The 20,000-nt window shown below is 45.9% G+C and overlaps 2 protein-coding genes across 2 annotated transcripts in view; one reads left to right on the top strand and one right to left on the bottom strand.

Annotated features, from left to right (window-relative positions):
* LOC306922249 (protein kinase C beta type-like) overlaps nt 1-20,000 on the top strand; it is a 183,505-nt gene that overhangs the window by 22,992 nt on the left and 140,513 nt on the right. Inside the window, 1 exon segment of the mRNA XM_079499683.1 lies at nt 14,034-14,116. Coding sequence (XP_079355809.1) covers nt 14,034-14,116 — 83 coding nt within the window.
* Nucleotides 16,093-20,000, bottom strand: part of LOC306922131 (protein kinase C beta type-like) — a gene marked incomplete at its 3' end in the record, with an annotated part of 58,535 nt that continues 54,627 nt past the window's right edge. The window contains exon 4 of the mRNA XM_079499526.1: nt 16,093-16,101. Within this exon, the coding sequence (XP_079355652.1) occupies nt 16,093-16,101 (9 nt within the window). The remainder of the gene's footprint in view (nt 16,102-20,000) is intronic.

The following is a 20,000-nucleotide window of genomic DNA, read 5'->3' as shown; positions in this document are numbered from 1 at the left end:
TCCAATGATCCATGGGTCGGCGGTTCGAATCCCGGCTCCTCCTGTCTACATGTCAAAGTGTCCTTGGGCAAGACACTGAACCCCAAATTGCTCCTGATGTGCTGGTTGGTGCCTTGCATGGCTTCCGCCGCAATCGGTGTATGAATGTGTGTGTGAATGGGTGAATGTAATGCACAGCACAATCTATGTAAAGCGCCTTGGATAAAGGCGCTATATAAATGCACCATTTACCATTTACCACCACCTGTGCTCAACCTAACACACACACAAACACACACGCACGTATTAACTGTATTATATGATGATTTCGGGTGTGCCAGTACAGTACAGTTACAGTACAGTAGAGGGAGCCCCACACGGTAACTCTGTCATTTCTCAACCGTTTCGGACATGGGGCGGCTCGCCGGAATCGACCGGCCCCCTGGGCGCGTTCCTGGGGGTCTGGATGTTCCGGGGAGTCCGAAACGGTAGATTTCTCTACCGTTTCGGACGTGGGGCGGTTCCCCGGAACTGGGCCGGCACCCTGGCCGTGATCCTGTGGGTCTGGAACTTCCGGGGACCCCCACACAGAGTTGCACCACTCACTTCACACGGGTGTAATCTTTACGGCTCTAGCAGTGATTCTGAAACATTAATTTCAGGGCCACTATAGTTCCACACTCACTCCAGGAGGCCACTATGGTTCCACACTCACTCCAGAGGGCCACTATAGTTCCACACTCACTCCAGAGGGCCACTAATAGTTCCACACTCAATCCAGAGGGCCACTAATAGTTCCACACTCACTCCAGAGGGCCACTATAGTTCCACACTCACTCCAGAAGGCCACTATAGTTCCACACTCACTCCAGGAGGCCACTATGGTTCCACACTCACTCCAGAGGGCCACTATAGTTCCACACTCACTCCAGAGGGCCACTATAGTTCCACACTCACTCCAGAGGGCCACTATAGTTCCACACTCACTCCAGAGGGCCACTATAGTTCCACACTCACTCCAGAGGGCCACTAATAGTTCCACACTCAATCCAGAGGGCCACTATAGTTCCACACTCACTCCAGAGGGCCACTATAGTTCCACACTCACTCCAGAGGGCCACTATAGTTCCACATTCACTCCAGAGGGCCACTATAGTTCCACACTCACTCCAGAGGGCCACTAATAGTTCCACACTCAATCCAGAGGGCCACTAATAGTTCCACACTCACTCCAGAGGGCCACTATAGTTCCACACTCACTCCAGAAGGCCACTATAGTTCCACACTCAATCCAGAGGGCCACTAATAGTTCCACACTCACTCCAGAGGGCCACTATAGTTCCACACTCACTCCAGAGGGCCACTATAGTTCCACACTCACTCCAGAGGGCCACTATAGTTCCACACTCACTCCAGAGGGCCACTAATAGTTCCACACTCAATCCAGAGGGCCACTAATAGTTCCACACTCACTCCAGAGGGCCACTATAGTTCCACACTCACTCCAGAGGGCCACTATAGTTCCACACTCACTCCAGAGGGCCACTATAGTTCCACACTCACTCCAGAGGGCCACTAATAGTTCCACACTCACTCCAGAGGGCCACTATAGTTCCACACTCACTCCAGAGGGCCACTAATAGTTCCACACTCACTCCAGAGGGCCACGTTGCATATGTTGTCGTTGTCGTAGCAAAAATAGCCGATCTACAAGCTCAAAATGCGTCACAGTGTGACGCATTTTGAGCTTGTAGAAATCCTGAATTATGTATTGCTATTTTTGAATTGGAATCCTTATTCGAGAGATGACTTCCGCACACCCGGTTTAATTTGACAGCAGGTGCGTATAGGTCCTGTATTTTGATAAGAGTCGTAGCAACGTTTCGGCCTTGTTCAGGCATAGTTTGAGAATAGGCTGACATTCATTAAATACACAACAGTATGGTTTAGACAACCAATCAAATTGTATATAGTAATCATTCATCAGATAGCAGCTGTGTGAATAACCCAGTCTTGTGACTTAAGGTGAATTGGAATCCTGAAACATAACCTTTTGTATTTAATTGTCTCCACCAGGCCGAAGGCATGGGGAGAGAGTATGTTTTGCACTCCGTCCGTCCGTCCGTCCGTCCGTCCGTCCGTCCGTCCGTCTGTGAACAGCTAATCTCCGGCACCGTTAACCCGGTCGATGCCAAATTTTGCACACACACTCCCTGGATGCCAACGATGAACCTCTGCCCCAAAATGTCCAGAACGGCCTGTTATAGCGCCACCAGGAGGCCGCTTTGTGCAAAACAAGTTTTTGGACAGTACACCTACAGATTTTGTCCAAACATCACGCAAATTGGTACACAGTCTCTCTAGAGCAAGGGTTTTCAACTGATTATGAACCAGGGACCACCACCCTGACTGAGAATCAACCTGGGGACCACCACCCTGACTGAGAATCAACCTGGGGACCACTACCCTGACTGAGAATTAACCTGGGGACCATTGTTGGGAGGGGGGATATGGGCGTGGTGTGGGGGAAAGAAATTAACCTTCCATATTAAACTCATGTTGCTGTTCATTGTAACTTACTCTATGAGTAAGCAGACACTTGCGATTGATTATGGGCACATTTCCTTATAATGGTGACTCAACCAGGCAAACCGGTACGGTTTCCCTTGAGATTCTAACTCACCTTTCTGTGGAAGTTCTTGACATCCGACTTCCCAGTAACTGACAACATTGACGCGTCATCGTTTGTCACCAGATAATTTACTGCATTGTTTCTTAACTTGTGGTCAATGCAATACATCTTCACTTTCCTACATTACTAAATGCATGGTCAGGGACCACATGCAACACCTTCACGGACCACCAGTGGTCCACGGACCACCTGTTGAAAACCCATGCTCTAGAGCCATTCAACGAAACGGGTCTTTCAGATTTCTCGGACTCCATCCTGATTGGCTAAGATTGGCTTCGCAAGAGTGCTCAGTTTCAAACAAAATGCTGCAAATCATGAACACATTGTGTGATTTCCGTGCAATTGTGCACGCACATTCCCACTAGGCCGAGGAAGAAATGCCACATGAACATTTTCAACTCAGCCTCATGGTGGCGCTATAACTGGCTGAAAAGTGTTTTTACCTCTAACTGCAGGGCTCTGTGGATAACTTTGTATGCCAACTCCCTAGAGGCCAAGGAAAAACCTTTTCCTGGAATTTTTCACATCTGCTCTTTATAGCGCCACCAGGAGGCCGACATATGTAAAACACATTTTCTAATATTACTCCTTCAGATTTTATCCAAATTTCACGCAAATTGGTACACATGCTCTCCATAGTCATGTGATCAAGACGGGTTTGTTTGATTTCTCATAATCCACCCTCATTGGCTACGATTGGCTTCTAAACTTTTCAGGAGTAGCCCGCTTTGTACCCGTTTTGTACAAATCGCCACAACTACTCAACGCAGCGTCCGATTGTGGTGAAACTGTGCATGCATATTCCCACTAGGCTTTGGAAGAAATGCCACTTGACCGTTTTCAAATCAGCCTCATGGTGGCGCTACAACAGGCCAAGCCGCGACACACACACACACACACACACACACACACACACACACACACACACACACACACACACACACACACACACACACACACACAGGTCACCTGGTGGAGACCTGTGCCCAGAAGGTCACTTTTTCTAGTTTCAAATGCATTTAGTTATATGTTAACTTCATGAACTAAATACAAATACATTGGACATAAAATAAAAGACAATAACATTTGAATAATACTATTAAAGCGGGTCATGTTTGCATGTTTGGAATTGTATAACAGCTGAAATCAATAACATATTAACCCGGGGGCCGCATGTGGCCCCCGGGCCGCCAGTTGCCCATGCGTGCACTAGAGGATAGTCATGCCTGAGACTGACTCTCTATCTAGGCTGTGGTGCAGAACTCCTCCTCTCTCTCTGACACTCAGGACTGGAGGCTTGTTTCTGACCCCAAAAACCACCACGATTATCTTGCAGTGTGAGTCCGGCTTTAACCCATTTTGGGCGGGAACCCCTTTTTGGTGTTTTATAAGCATCGTGTTAAGCTTTAGCTATGGAAAAATAGCAGATCTACAAGCTCATAGCACGGCACCGAGTGCCGCGCTACGAGCTTGTAGGTCTGCTATTTTTGAAAGAAATCGTGAAAATGTGGCACAAATCTTTGAATACTGTATATATTCTTTCAGTGTGAGCGTTTTTTAACTCAAATCTTTGCTTCTGGCGGTCCCTGGAACAACATATTTTCAGACGGGGGTCGGCGGCCAATTACATATATTTTTGCGAGTCCTCGACATGAAAATGTTTGAGAACCACTGACATATAGAAACAGAGGTTTTTTTCAGAAAGTTGTCAGGATTTTAGAAGACATTTGTAGAATCGTTCCCGCAGGTAAAAATGGCTTAAGGACCTAGATAAATAGATACTGGGTCAGAGTATACTGGCCCAAATACAGCTACGAGGAGCATTGTTCTAAATACCGTCTCTGTCGGGTGGAAAACTCCTATGTCCAAAAACGCTACGGTTACTTTTCAGGATTCCAAATTCCAAAAAGGGGTGTCCTCAAGATCGGGAGGCGTCGCGTGCTTGTTGTGGATCTGCTATAGATACGTAGATAGATACCTTTATTATCCCACGGGGGGGAAATCAGTCGCCCAGAGGTGGCACAGCAGTTAAAGTTAACCCATTTAGGCCTGACGTCGAAATTTAAACAATGTCTTCAGAATCCTGACAGTTTTCTGAAAAAACCTCATGTTTCTGTATCAATATTTCATGTCAATGACCCCACAAATTATATGTAATATGCCTCCGCCCCGCCCCCATCTGAAAATATGTTGTTCCAGGGACCTCCCCCAGAAGCAAAGATTTGAGTTAAAATGTTCACTCTGTAATAATATATATTCAAAGATTTGAGGCACATTTTCACGAATTTTCTAAAATAGCAGACCTACAAGCCACTCGGTGGCGCGCTATGAGCTTGTAGATCTGCAATTTTTCAATAGCTAAAGTATAACATAATGCTTTAAAACACCAAAAGGGGTTCCAACATACAAGTAAGGATAAGATGGATAAAAGAAAAGTACTGTATAATATACAGAAGAAACAAGGCAGAAGGAAAAAGCAAGGTGCATCAAGAAATAATAATAGTTATAATAATAATAATAGCTATAGTGTGACAATGCAGTGTTTGATCAAGTATATAAATACGTACTTATTTACTGACTTGAAAAATAAAATAAAGTTAAAACATGTAGATGAGAGGTTTCTGGCCGACAGCAGCGGAATGGAAACAGGACACAAATCCACAGAGTCACCCGAGTGCTGTGTAATGACAGACGAGGGGGGGGGGTTGTGGAGTGGGAAATTTGGTATATAGTTTTTTAAAACAGGGGTTTTCAACTGATTGTGAACCAGGGACCACCACCTTGACTAAGAATCAACCTGGGGACCACTGTTGTGTTGCAATGGGATATGGGCTAAGATTAGTGCTTTCGTAACACTTGCTATGGAATGCATCCCATGTCTATACTGTTTCTCAAACGAGGGTCCATGGACTGATACAGTACTGGCCCTATCTTGGGCGTGCCTTACCCTTTATCCCTAAACCTTTTTGCCATATTTTACTATCTTGAAAAATATTTAAAAATAGTTCAACTACTAGCCGATCTACATCCACACATTATGATCTTGTAGATCGGCTATTTGAACAATTATATATATATACCTGTATAGTAAAAATGGCAAATACAAGATATAGCACATGATGACATGATTCTATGGGCACATTTCCTAATAATGATGCTTGCCTGATTGAGCATCAGGCAAGCTGGTACACTTACCCTTCTTGAGATTCTAACTGCCTTTTCTGTGGAATTTCTTAACCTCAGACTTCCCAGTAATTCTGATAACATTGACGCACTTCCAAGGAACAGTGCACAAAAGCTTAGTTCACTGTTCCGTGGAAGAAAATACAAAATCTTCACTTTGCTACATTACTAAATGCATGGTCAGGGACCACCATACAATACCTTCATGGACCACCAGTGGTCCACGGACCACCTGTTGAAAACCCCTGGCCTAAAATATTGTCTATAATACATACATTCATGAATCCACTTGCTGACGGGCTGTCAGTATTGAGCAACTTGTTTTATAGGGGGTTACATGCATGTCACCGTACCATCCACACTTAAGTGCATACGTTGAGTACTCCTGAGGAGGACAGAGTATGTTTACTGTGTGATTTGAAAGAAATTGAAAATGAAATTCATTTGTTTTACTGCCCATTATAAAGGCAGAATGTTTTGTTTGTGTAAAAAAAAAGAAAACTGTTTCCTGTACACAATGCAATACTGACGCAATGATTTGTGGTGTGTCCTATAAGTCCATGTGGGCTGGGCGCCTTGGGTGCATGACACAAAAATAAATTAAAAAAATATATACAGACTACGGTGGACGATTGGGAGTGAGTCAGCAGCACTTCTGATGCGATGTGCATTCCATAGTTTTGGAGCCAGAAGGGAGAAGACGTTTGGGACGTGTGGAGCGTTGTCCCGGCGTTTTTAGTGAAGGTGCTTCCAGCTTCCCTGCGTCGGCTGATCTGAGCCCGCGGGAGGGTTTGTATAGGGTTCGATCAGACTTGCAAGATATGGCGGTGCCATACATTTGGTTTGGCATCAGAGGGAGGAGGGGGGAGAGTCATGTGATAATTTTGTCTGGTTGAAGACCAAGTGAGCATTCTGGCAGTTGGAGATGCTTAAGTGCACATACCGGTATAGGCCAGTAAGGAGAGAGTTACAATAGTCATGTTTTTACATGACTCCTGGGTGAGGAAGGGTCTGATTGGCTGACTCCTGGGCGAGGAAGGGTCTGATTGGCTGACTCCTGGGTGAGGAAGGGTCTGATTGGCTGACTCCTGCATGGGCGAGGAAGGGTCTGATTGGCTGACTCCTGGGCGAGGAAGGGTCTGATTGGCTGACACCTGGGGTGAGGAAGGGTCTGATTAGCTGACTCCTGGTCCTGGGTGAGGAAGGGTCTGATTGGCTGACTCCTGGTCCTGGGTGAGGAAGGGTCTGATTGGCTGACTCCTGGTCCTGGGTGAGGAAGGGTCTGATTGGCTGACTCCTGGGGTGAGGAAGGGTCTGATTAGATGACTCCTGGTCCTGGGTGAGGAAGGGTCTGATTGACTGACTCCTGGGTGAGGAAGGGTCTGATTGGCTGACTCCTGGTCCTGGGTGAGGAAGGGTCTGATTGACTGACTCCTGGGTGAGGAAGGGTCTGATTGGCTGACTCCTGGTCCTGGGTGAGGAAGGGTCTGATTGGCTGACTCCTGGGTGAGGAAGGGTCTGATTGGCTGACTCCTGGGCGAGGAAGGGTCTGATTGGCTGACTCCTGGGGTGAGGAAGGGTCTGATTGGCTGACTCCTGGGGGTGAGGAAGGGTCTGATTGGCTGACTCCTGGGGTGAGGAAGGGTCTGATTGGCTGACTCCTGGGCGAGGAAGGGTCTGATTGGCTGACTCCTGGGTGAGGAAGGGTCTGATTGGCTGACTCCTGCATGGGCGAGGAAGGGTCTAATTGGCTGACTCCTGGGCGAGGAAGGGTCTGATTAGCTGACTCCTGGTCCTGGGTGAGGAAGGGTCTGATTGGCTGACTCCTGGGTGAGGAAGGGTCTGATTGGCTGACTCCTGGTCCTGGGTGAGGAAGGGTCTGATTGGCTGACTCCTGGGTGAGGAAGGGTCTGATTAGCTGACTCCTGGTCCTGGGTGAGGAAGGGTCTGATTGGCTGACTCCTGGGTGAGGAAGGGTCTGATTAGCTGACTCCTGGTCCTGGGTGAGGAAGGGTCTGATTGGCTGACTCATGGGTGAGGAAGGGTCTGATTGGCTGACTCCTGGTCCTGGGTGAGGAAGGGTCTGATTGGCTGACTCCTGGTCCTGGGTGAGGAAGGGTCTGATTGGCTGACTCCTGGGTGAGGAAGGGTCTGATTGGCTGACTCCTGGGTGAGGAAGGGTCTGATTGGCTGACTCCTGGGCGAGGAAGGGTCTGATTGGCTGACTCCTGGGCGAGGAAGGGTCTGATTGGCTGACTCCTGGATAAGGAGGGGTCTAATGTCATAGAGTTTAAACCTAGAGGATGGAGTGACAGCTGTGATGTGTGCATTTCGACAACAATGGAATTCAACGTCCTTTACACAGAACACTAAGAAAAGGAAACACATTTTATAAAATGACATTAGAATCAGTGATGCACAATGTAATCGGCAGGCGGCAGCATATCGAAATGGGCCTTAAAAATGCCATATGGGCACAGGATCGGTCTCAAAGTAATCTAGATTATTTTCACAGATATTGATGTGATAATGATGTGATAATGATGTGACCGTCATTATGGCTCTGTCGCTTTTGTTTTGTGCATTTCTATAATGTTTGAAGGCAGCGTAATCCGTATAATATCGGCAGATATGACCCTGCAAATAATGATCTGGATATCGGTCGTGATTTCATAATCGTGCAGCCCTAATTGCATAAAAGGAAATAAATACAATAGAAATCACACCTGTGTGAAGTGAGGGGCGCTCTTATCCATGCTATGATTAGGTGATGTAAAACAAACGGTGTCGAAACCAAACGTTAAGTTCTCTTTATTGTTAATGGGATTTAATTTGATGTTTAGTTTGATGTTAGGGACAAGATGGCGTAACTTTTCCCTTCATTGTCAATGGCGTTTATAAAACAAACATTAAACCTGTGTATATAGGAGGGGACCTGTATATAGGAGGGGCTAGCGCCCCTCAAAAATACCAGATAGCCTCAAATTACAGTGAAGAAGAGAAAAGAAAAATAGGAAAAGTATCTCGTGACAATAAGGTGGATGTGAAATCACACACAGTCCCATATTGTAAACAACGGACACATCCCCTATACTGCATGCAGCTCAGCCAATAGGATGGCTACATGACGGTGTGGTTATCTCTGATTGGTCGCCGAGGCTGTCTGTCAACAGAGCGTAGGTGGGGGGGGGGGGGGGGGGGAGGGGGCGGGACTAGATGCATCTTTAAGGTCGCGGTTGCTAGGCGACAGACCGATGACAGGTCACTGCTGCTGCTCTGTGTGTGTGTGTGTGTGTGTGTGTGTGTGTGTGTGTGTGTGTGTGTGTGTGTGTGTGTGTGTGTGTGTGTGTGTGTGTGTGTGTGTGTGTGTGTGTGTGTGTGTGTGTGTGTGTGTGTGTGTGTGTGTGTGTGTGTGTGTGTGTGTGTGTGTCATAGCATTTAGTGTAGCTCTTACATGTCTTCTCACATTTGAATGTTCTCACTCTGATCTGTACCTCTCTCTCTCTCTCTCTCTCGTCCCTCAGTGACAGTAAATAAATTCAGTTCTCCTCCCACACACACAGCCTCAAACCCAGCTGTGTCCCCAACCCCCCCCCCCCCCGAGCCCCCTCCTCCCCCCACTCGCCCACACACCTCCCTATGTGTCATCCCTACATCTCTCTCTCTCTCTCTCTCTCTGTATTGTCTATCTGTATGTTTGTAGTGTGTGTGTGTGTGTGTGTGTGTGTGTGTGTGTGTGTGTGTGTGTGTGTGTGTGTGTGTGTGTGTGTGTGTGTGTGTGTGTGTGTGTGTGTGTGTGTGTGTGTGTGTGTGTGTGTGTGTGTGTGTGTGTGTGTGTGTGTGTGTGTGATGTGTTATATTAATGTTACATAAGAGTATTTTTGATGTCATGTAGATTCATTCAGTGAATGTTCAGCCATTATTATGTTACATATATGTTACATTATGTTCTGTCTTTTTCTGCAGCTATATTTAGATGTTAGTGTTTTTATTCATTTACAGATGTATCTATTTGTGTACAACCACCATTCCTATAGAAATAGCAATCTATAGATATAGATAGATACATAGATAATATGTGGTACATTGAAAGGATATGTCTACAGGATATGTCTACATTACATGTTAGCCTTTGCATACGCCTGCAAGGTCGTCAAGTGCTATGGGTTCAGAGGAGTCTGAAGAGGTGCTGTCTTCAGACTATTGTGAACGATTAGTGACCAGATTTGACTGAGAGCCTGCCATCGCGCAAATTCCAGCTTTTCACCAGAGGAGAAAAACGTTTATTTTTTATTTTTTCTCCAAAATGAGCACAGGCAGACTCTTCACATACTGAGCATGTCTGAAATAAATGTCAGAGCTGAAATCGACATGTAAATATGAAATAAATGCTTAAACATGTAGCTAGGTGTAATGTTAGAGACCACAGAAGTGAACCTTTCAAGCCTGTTTTCTCAACTCGCTGTTTCTCTGCAAGACATTACTCTATAAGCCATATCTCCAAAACTGGTAGGTCAAACTGAACAACCAATATGTCAATTTGAAGCTATGATTCCCTGCTTTCATATGACGTGACATTCAAAAAAAATCCAATGGCAGTCCCTCAGTCAAATGTAGTCACATTAGGTGTGAATCTGCAGTGGGGAGTTTGATCCACAGTTTGTGAGCCAGAAGGGAGAAGAGTCTAGGACGTGTGGAGCGTTGTCCAGGGTGTCTAAGGGAAGGGAGAAGAGTCTAGGACGTGTGGAGCGTTGTCCAGGGTGTTTTAGAGAAGGGAGAAAATTCTAGGACGTGTGGAGCGTTGTCCAGGGTGTTTTGGAGAAGGGAGAAGGAGTCTAGGACATGTGAAGCGTTGTCCAGGGTATTTTGGGAAGGGAGAAGAGTCTCGGACATGTGGAGCGTTGTCCAGGGTGTTTTAGAGAAGGGTTAAAAGTCTAGGACGTGTGGAGCGTTGTCCAGGGTGTTTTAGGGAAGGGAGAAGAGTCTAGGACGTGTGGAGCGTTGTCCAGGGTGTTTTAGGGAAGGGAGAAGAGTCTAGGACGTGTGGAGCGTTGTCCAGGGTGTTTTAGGGAAGGGAGAAGAGTCTAGGACGTGTGGAGCGTTGTCCAGGGTGTTTTAGGGAAGGGAGAAGTGTCTAGGACTTGTGGAGCGTTGTCCAGCGTGTTTTAGAGAAGGGAGAAGAGTCTAGGACGTGTGGAGCATTGTCCAGGGTGTTTTAGAGAAGGGAGAAGAGTCTAGGACGTGTGGAGCGTTGTCCAGGGTGTTTTAGGGAAGGGAGAAGAGTCTAGGACTTGTGGAGCGTTGTCCAGGGTGTTTTAGAGAAGGGAGAAGAGTCTAGGACTTGTGGAGCGTTGTCCAGGGTGTTTTAGAGAAGGGAGAAGAGTCTAGGACTTGTGGAGCGTTGTCCAGGGTGTTTTAGAGAAGGGAGAAGAGTCTAGGACGTGTGGAGCGTTGTCCAGGGTGTTTTAGGGAAGGGAGAAGAGTTTAGGACGTGTTGAGTGTTGTCCAGGGTGTTTTAGAGAAGGTAGAAGAGTCTAGGACACACACACACACACACACACACACACACACACACACACACACACACACACACACACACACACACACACACCTGCACGCGCACACACACAGTGTGTGTTGTGACAGTGGAACTCGAGGGAAATGGCACCAGTTGCGCACAGCCTCTTGAATACGTAATGAGCCTGTGAATAATTAACGCATCATGACTGTCAAGTTCAACGCGTGTGTGTGCGTGTGCGGTCATGTGCTGGTGTTGTTTTTGCACATCCTCAATTACCAGGCTTTTACCACTCTGTGTGTGTGTCTAGTCGGGGGGTTAAGGTTCAGGTTAGGTAAGTAAGTAGGTCGGAAAGGCTTAATGTCGGTATCAGCTGAGAATGTGGGAGTCTGTTCCTGTAACAATGCACTACACCAGGGGGTGTCCCAGCCTTTCTCTGATACCACAGATTATGAAACTAGAAGCTCGTCGCATCTAACAGGGCTAGGGTTGGGGGGGGTCACAGTGGCACAGTCGGTAGTGCCTCACAGCTAGAAGGTCCTGGGTTCGATTCCCGCTGGGGACGCTGTGGGCGCTGCTGTGGGCGTGTTCTCTCCTCCGCGTGCGTCATCAGTGCCCATACCCGAGGCGGGGTTGGCGAAAAGTTTGCGTGTTCTCCCCGTGTCCCCTAGGGTAGGTACCCTCACATGTTCTCCCCGTGTCCCCGAGGGTAGGTACCCTCACATGTTCTCCCCGTGTCCCCTAGGGTAGGTACCCTCACATGTTCTCCCCGTGTCCCCTAGGGTAGGTACCCTCACATGTTCTCCCCGTGTCCCCTAGGGTAGCTACCCTCACATGTTCTCCCCGTGTCCCCCTAGGGTAGGTACCCTCACATGTTCTCCCCGTGTCCCCCTAGGGTAGGTACCCTCACATGTTCTCCCCGTGTCCCCCTAGGGTAGCTACCCTCACATGTTCTCCCCGTGTCCCCCCTAGGGTAGGTACCCTCACAGGTTCTCCCCGTGTCCCCTAGGGTAGGTACCCTCACATGTTCTCCCCGTGTCCCCTAGGGTTGGTACCCTCACATGTTCTCCCCGTGTCCCTTAGGGTAGGTACCCTCACATGTTCTCCCCGTGTCCCCTAGGGTAGGTACCCTCACATGTTCTCCCCGTGTCCCTTAGGGTAGGTACCCTCACATGTTCTCCCCGTGTCCCCTAGGGTAGGTATACTAGGGATCTCCCGATCACGTTTTTCTGCTCCCGATCCGATCATTTGATTTTGAGATATGCCGATACCGATCTTTCCCGATCCGATCTTTATATTTTCATATAACACTTATACCATATCACAATAGCAAAATATCCTAATGTATGTCACTCTAGTGTAGTCTGTCGTGTTGCCTTTCAATTTATTGAAATGCAAAATGTGACTATACTTTTATTAGAATGACTGTTTTTCTATGAAAGCATGGAATCATAGCAAAAATAACTAGAAAAGGATCGCTGCAAGCAGCGATAAGGCCGGACCAAGCAGGAAGGCAATAAGAATAATATGCACAAGAAACATGGAAGACTGAACTTGAGAAAAAGACCATGGAATTGTGACAGGGTCGGTTTTTTATAGTGGGGGGCAGGTACAGGTTCTTGAAGACTCATACACAGAGTTGGCGGTGCCCAGATTTGAACCCATGACCTTGTGTTGCAAAGGCAAGAGCTCTACCTACCGAGCTAACAAGCAAAATCATTCAGTGTTTTTGTAGCAAGTTGCACAAGGATAACTAATGATAAGGTGGGTATAAAGATTTATGAATTGACTGCGTATAAACCAGAAAATATACCAGATTCGGATGAGGAGCTCAATGAGTGAAAACCAATGAAATGAGTCTGAAACAGGGATTAAAGGTTAACTGAAAAATTATTATTAAACTTCAGAGAAAATAAACAGCTTTGAACATTCATGAAAAACAAACAAATGGGTCCCACTTTAAGTTGTTGACTTGAAAAGTCCCAGTTCAGTTCCTATTCAGTTCAGGGAAAGCAGTCTCTTTCTCCAATTTGGAGAACCAGATTACCACATTTGTGGGTGAAGGGGGGTTCAGAGTTCCGGGTCGGCTCGCCAGGTCTGGGTACCATCCGGTACCAGAACCATCCATGCAAGGGAATCCTTTCAGGACACAAACAACCTGAACTGAAAGGCCAGGTGTCCAAATCAGTCTTTGTTTCAAAATCACTGTTGTACAACATCAAATAATCTATCAATTCATGAGTAAAGAACCTGATTTGATCAGGATCAAGTTCTTTATACATGTTTCTCACTAAACAAATCAGTTTCTAGCACTGTTACGGCCCTTTAAACGTGGCTCAACCAAGGGCTAACATAAAAGGACACAAAGTCAGATCAAAAGTTTACAAAGATATTACACATTTATTTAAAATCCTGCATTGCAAAACAGGGACTGATTGACAAGAATACTTACGACCAGCCCATCTGAAACCCCTGTTTCAGATGGGCTGTTTGGGGGTTCTTGACATCAAAAAAGTTTGAGAACCACTGCTTTACCCAAACAGTCGTAACGTGCGACCAAGTGACGTTTTGTCATATAAACACAACTACGAAACTACAAAACTACAAAACTACAAAAGTGAAGCGTTGGGGTGGTGTTGACCCTCTCCTCTGTCTCCACAGTGTGCTGTTTCGTGGTCCACAAACGCTGTCATGAGTTCGTCACCTTCTCCTGTCCTGGAGCGGACAAGGGACCCGCCTCTGATGTAAGTACAACACACACACACACACACACACGCACACACACTAGGTCTCTTTAAGTCATTCACCGACCAGTGTAACATGATCTACGTGAGTGCTTTACATTTGGACACATGTTGTTGCACATTATGTAACTCTACTGCTGACCAGGAAGTGTGTGTGTCGGTCCGAATGAGCAGCGTCGGCGTTTTAAAGTGATGACTTGTCACTCAGTCTCGAGTGGCGTAACACAGACAACACTGTGCTTCAAACGCAGGTGCGCTACACGAGTGGTGTAACCAGAGCCATAGAGTATAAGACAAGAGTTACGACATCTCCGTTCGTTCACTTCATGGGGCTTCAGTCCTACATACAGTGAAGAAAGTGGTCCGCACACAGGCTCTGCTCCAGTAGTGTTTTGTTTTATTTAAAACACCATTAGTTAAAGGACAACTTTAATTTTTTTCAACCAAGGTTCATGTTTTAGGTTGTTAACTTGTTATTAGACAAAGTAAAAGATGAGTGTTAATTTTTTTTCATTTGCTGCTTTCTTTAGTTTTAGGGATTTTAGTTATTTTTTACAGGGGGCAGGGGCATTCGAGCATGGGGCTATGTATTTTTTTACAAAGTTTTATAGCGATTTATTTTTTTATTATTTACTATAGTCCTACTAGACCCAAAGACATCTGGCCACCCTGTCAAAAACAGCTAAAATCCCTAAAACGAAAGAAAGCAGCAAATAAAATAAAAATCACACCCGTGTGAACTGAGTGGTGTAATATAGCCTGTCTGACGTAATGAAATCATGTCTGACGTAATGAAATCACACCCGGGTGAACAGGGTGAACATAGCAACCTTGCTCATTTTTTCTGCACAAACAAAGCCAGTTGTAGGAGTGGTTTACACCACTCAAAAATAACAATCATCTTTTACTTTCTCTAATAACAACCTAAAACATGAACCTTGGTTGAAACAAACTAATGTTGTTCTTTAAGGCACGACGTTTCGGCCGTGAGCGGCCTTCATCAGGTAGTTAGTATGTGACAACCTCCCCTTTATCAAGGTCGTCACGTCACGTGACTGATGTTGACTGGGCAGGTGATTTACAAACACCAATGATTGACATGACAATAAATATGAATAACCACCACAGCAAGCAAGTTTACAATAATGCAACACAGTTTAAAAAAAACAATTTCGAGAAAACTTGCTGTTTTTCTAGCTTGTTACAGACTGTTTTCATATTTTTTTAATATTTTTAAATATTTTTAAATGTTTTAAATATTTTTATACATTTGAGATTTTGCGATTTTTAGTTTTTAAGATTATTTAAAAAAAAACTTTTGGTACCAAAAGTAGTTTACAGTTTGGGCAATCTGCTCCAAAATAGTGTTTAGTCAGTCGGAACAATATCAAAGGGAACATGTAAGGGCTCTAATCAAAGACGCATGAAGGCTAACATTTCAAGATTCAACATCAATCAATGACTCTCTGGACATTGGCCAGTAAGGGCTCTCCTACAGACTTCTTTGTATTGGCGAAGAGCATAGCGAACAGTGACGAAGTCCAGAATGCATTGGACTCAGGCCACGGCTGTGGATTGTTCAGAGTCTAGACCAGTGGTCTTCAAACATTCGGGAGGGGCGTGGGGGGGGGGGGGGGGGGGGGGGGTTGGTGGGGCAGACAACAGACGGACAAACGTGCAAAAACAGGCCTCCCCATGGTAGAGCCGCACGATTCTTGCTCTTAATGTGAATCTCGATTTTCCTTCACAAGCATTAAACCCATTTTGACCTGAGATCAGATTCTAAAAATGTCTTCTATACATCCTGACAGTTTTCTGAAAAAGCTATGTTTCTATGTCAGTCGTTCTTCGATTTTTTCAAAAATAGTGGCGCGCTACGAGCTTGTAGATCTGCTATTTTTCAACAGCTAAAGCACAACATAATGCTAACACCAAAAGGGGTTCCCGCCCAAAATGGGTTGATATCACGATTCTCATTATTTCATCTGTATGAACATGACACAAAATGTCACAGAATGTGTCACCTGGAGCCATAACTATACTGTGGCTTTAAAAACAGACGACACCAAAGTGCTCCACTTAAAAACCTTTCTTAAAGTCTCTCTCTTGTAGCAAAAAACACAAGGGTAACTAAAAGGAATTTGGACAGCCAAGCAATGCTGCACCATTCTTTTTTTTGTTATGGAGGGACAGACAGTAGGCTGACAGGACATGGGGAGAGAGATGGGGGAGTGACATGCAGTAAAGGCCGTCGGGATCGGGAGTCGAACCCGCGGCACACTGCCAGACTGGATTACCAGCCAAGGTGCCTGGACCGCTGAGCCATGGCCCAGGCCTGCTGCAACGTTGTTGTTCAACATTGAGATTGCACAGAAGTCTGAAACTAGATCGCAATCTTTTTTTTTCTCTCTCTCTGTGAAATGTGCGGGTCACCGTGTCCCTACAGAGACCCAAGGCATTGAGGGGTGTGTGTGTGTGTGTGTGTGTGTGTGTGTGTGTGTGTGTGTGTGTGTGTGTGTGTGTGTGTGTGTGTGTGTGTGTGTGTGTGTGTGTGTGTGTGTGTGTGTGCGTGTGCGTGTGGAGGTTAAATATTGACTTCTCTGTCAGTGATTAAATGTTGTGCTGATGATTTAGCTGTTATTAAATATGACAAAGTCAGCATTCAGCTACACTGCGTGCGTGCGTGCGTGCGTGCGTGCACTCTCTCGGGCGCATGTATTTTATTGTTTTCCAGTCAATGATTGGTCATCCGTCTTGCCCTCTCTCCTCATGTTATTAAACACACACACGCACACGATCTGTGCTTTTTGCTGATCACCAAAAATGCTGTTTTGAGTCACTGAGAACACACACACACACACACACACACACACACACACACACACACACACACACTCGTCATATTTCGCTGTAGGGGTGCAGCATTTGTTGTAGCCAGTTATTTTTACCCCTTCGTTAGGCCAATGGTCACTCGCGTTGCCAGTGTGAAGCAATTTCCAAATGCTTCTGTCATGGAGCAACGGAAGCTCTGATCATGAGTACAATTCTAAGCGGAAGTGGAGCCTCCTCCCCACTTCCGTTTCCACTTTACAGTCACACAATGTTATCCTAATATATCAAAATCATCTAAGCATATATAACTTGCTGCTTAGCGGAAATGGCTCTAAAGATATTTTAAAATATATTTTTGTGAACGGAAATGGCACCTTCCTTACTCGGATTTGGGGAGGTGTTGTTCCAAGACTCTATAGAGCGTTGCAGTCCCGCCCCCTTTCATGACGACGCCAGGCCCAGGATATAATTCCCAATGCATTTTTCCCATAGACATTTCAAAACGTATTTATTTAAAGACCTTTTAAGCGTCGTACAAACCCAACTCGAGTTGTGACAAATCATGACAACAAACACAATATTTTGGACCAAACAAATAATTACAAAGAAGAAAAACTACAACAAAAGTGTTGTAACCTGCCGTTTTCTTCTTATTTCTAATTATTTGTTCGGCCCGAAAATAATTGTTTGTTGTCATGATTTGTCACGACAACAGTTGGCTTTGTACGAGGCTTAACATGTCTTTAAATAAATACTTTTTGAAATGTCTATGAGGAAAATGAACGGAGAATCATTTCCTGGGCCGTGGTAGGGGGCGGGACTGCGACGCTCTATATAGCATTCAGAGATTGTGGAATACGCAAGACTACTGCTGTTGTATCCTACTGACTCCCCTGCCAGTGAGGAGCCCCCACTGGGAGGACGTATACTGCTGTATCCTACTGACTCACCTGCCAGTGAGGAGCCCCCACCGGGAGGATGTATACTGTTGTATCCTATACTGACTCACCTGCCAGTGAGGAGCCCCCACCGGGAGGACGTACTGTTGTATCCTATACTGACTCACCTGCCAGTGAGGAGCCTCCACTGGGAGGACGTACTGTTGTATCCTATACTGACTCACCTGCCAGTTAGGAGCCCCCACTGGGAGGACGTATACTGTTGTATCCTACTGACTCACCTGTCAGTGAGGAGCCCCCACCGGGAGGATGTAGACCCTCCGAACCCACTCCACCTGCCCAACATTCCCCGCTAATCTAGCAGATCTACAAGCTCACAATTTGTTGCATCATGACACGTGGTGAGCTTGTAGATCAGATGGGCTGTGTTGTGCTATTTCGGTACGACACTATTGCACAAAATAAGGCTTCTCCGTAATTAGGGCTTCTCCCTATGCACACGCACACACGCACGCATGCCACACACACGCACGCACACACACGTGCCGTGCACACAGACTATGAATCAGCAGACTGTCACGGTTCTCTCGGTGGTACAAAGGAGGCGGATACTACTGTATAAATTATACTGATTTAACGCTCTCCACTCCAAAGAGTCCCGGGCTGCACCGTTTTGGACTTTTATCCACAGCCTTTGATACGTTGGATCATGGTGATTTAACCCATTTCGGGGCGGGAACCCCTTTTGGTGTTAGCATTATGTTATGCTTTAGCTATTGAAAAATAGCAGATCTACAAGCTCATAGCGCGCCACCGAGTGGCGCGCTACGAGCTTGTAGGTCTGCTATTTTTGAAAAATCGAAGAACCACTGACATAGAGACATAGCTTTTTCAGAAAACTGTCAGGATGTAGAAGACATTTTTAGAATCTGATCTCAGGTCAGAGACTATAGGGCGTTATCATACTGAGGGTCTTACAAAACCACTGAGGGGTGACGTTTTACAGACATAGAAGCGGTCTCTCTGTGTGCAACAAGTAAAGCATTGGTTCGTGCAGCATTTCTTTTTTTATCCGTAGATGATTATGGTGATTCTCTGCAACACGCAATCTCATCTTCCTTTCAAAATGTCACAGGATTTATCTCAAACTCGCACGCACATACTGTACATACATACGCATGCTCATACGCACGTACACACGCACGCACATATGCACACAATTCTTTCTGATTATATGAGAAGATTGGTTGCTTGCTCATCCTTGCAAAATGGCAGAATGGAACATTGGTACCTTTTGTATTTACAAGGCCATTTTACATGAATCAACGTCTGATTGGGTTGCTGCAATATCGGTCGCTGTAATATCTTTTTTTTTGTATTGTATTTTTTTGATTTTGTAACCCCCGTTTTTGACCCAGTGTCAATTATCTAATGTAATCCTGGGCGCTACACTTCCTCTGCCAACCTGGGGAGGCAGCGGACTGACCTCATGCTTCCTTCTATGCATGAGGAGTCCAAGCTGCTTCTTTTCACCTGACAAGGGGGAGTTTCCCTGGTTGGACGTACTGTAGCGCGTGGAAGGAACACGTTATTCCGACCAGTTCCTTTCCCTCCATCGGGTGCCCCGGCTGACCAGGGGGAGGTAGTTTAGAGACCAGGATTACTGCATGTTTTGTGTGAGGGTATCTACCCTAGGGGACACGGGGAGAACATGTGAGGGTACCTACCCTAGGGGACACGGGGAGAACATGCAAACTCCACACAGAAAGGCCCTTTCGCCAACCCCGCCTCGGTTATGGGCACTGATGACGCGGAGGAGCTGACACGCCCACAGCGCCCCAAGCGGGAATCGAACCCATGAGGACCTTCTGTAATATCTTAAGACCATTTAGACCTGTCTAAAGTAAGTATTTAGAATGTCTTCTAAATACTGACAGTTTTCTGAAAAACCTCATGTTTCTATATCAGTGGTGCTCAATATTTCATGTCAAGGACCCCAAAAATGATATGTAATTGGCCGCCATCTGAAAATATGTTGTTCCAGGGACTCCCCCAGAAGCAAAGATTTGAGTTAAAAACGTTCGCTCTGAAAGAATATATAATTTAAAGATTTGCAACAAATTTTCACGATTTTTCAAAAATAGCAGACCTAC

Source organism: Electrona antarctica (genome assembly GCF_951216825.1).
Source record: "Electrona antarctica genome assembly, chromosome: 4".
NCBI classification, from domain to species: Eukaryota; Metazoa; Chordata; class Actinopteri; order Myctophiformes; family Myctophidae; genus Electrona; species Electrona antarctica.
Note: the sequence above shows the minus strand (reverse complement) of the source record. Positions and strands in the feature narration are given on the sequence as shown.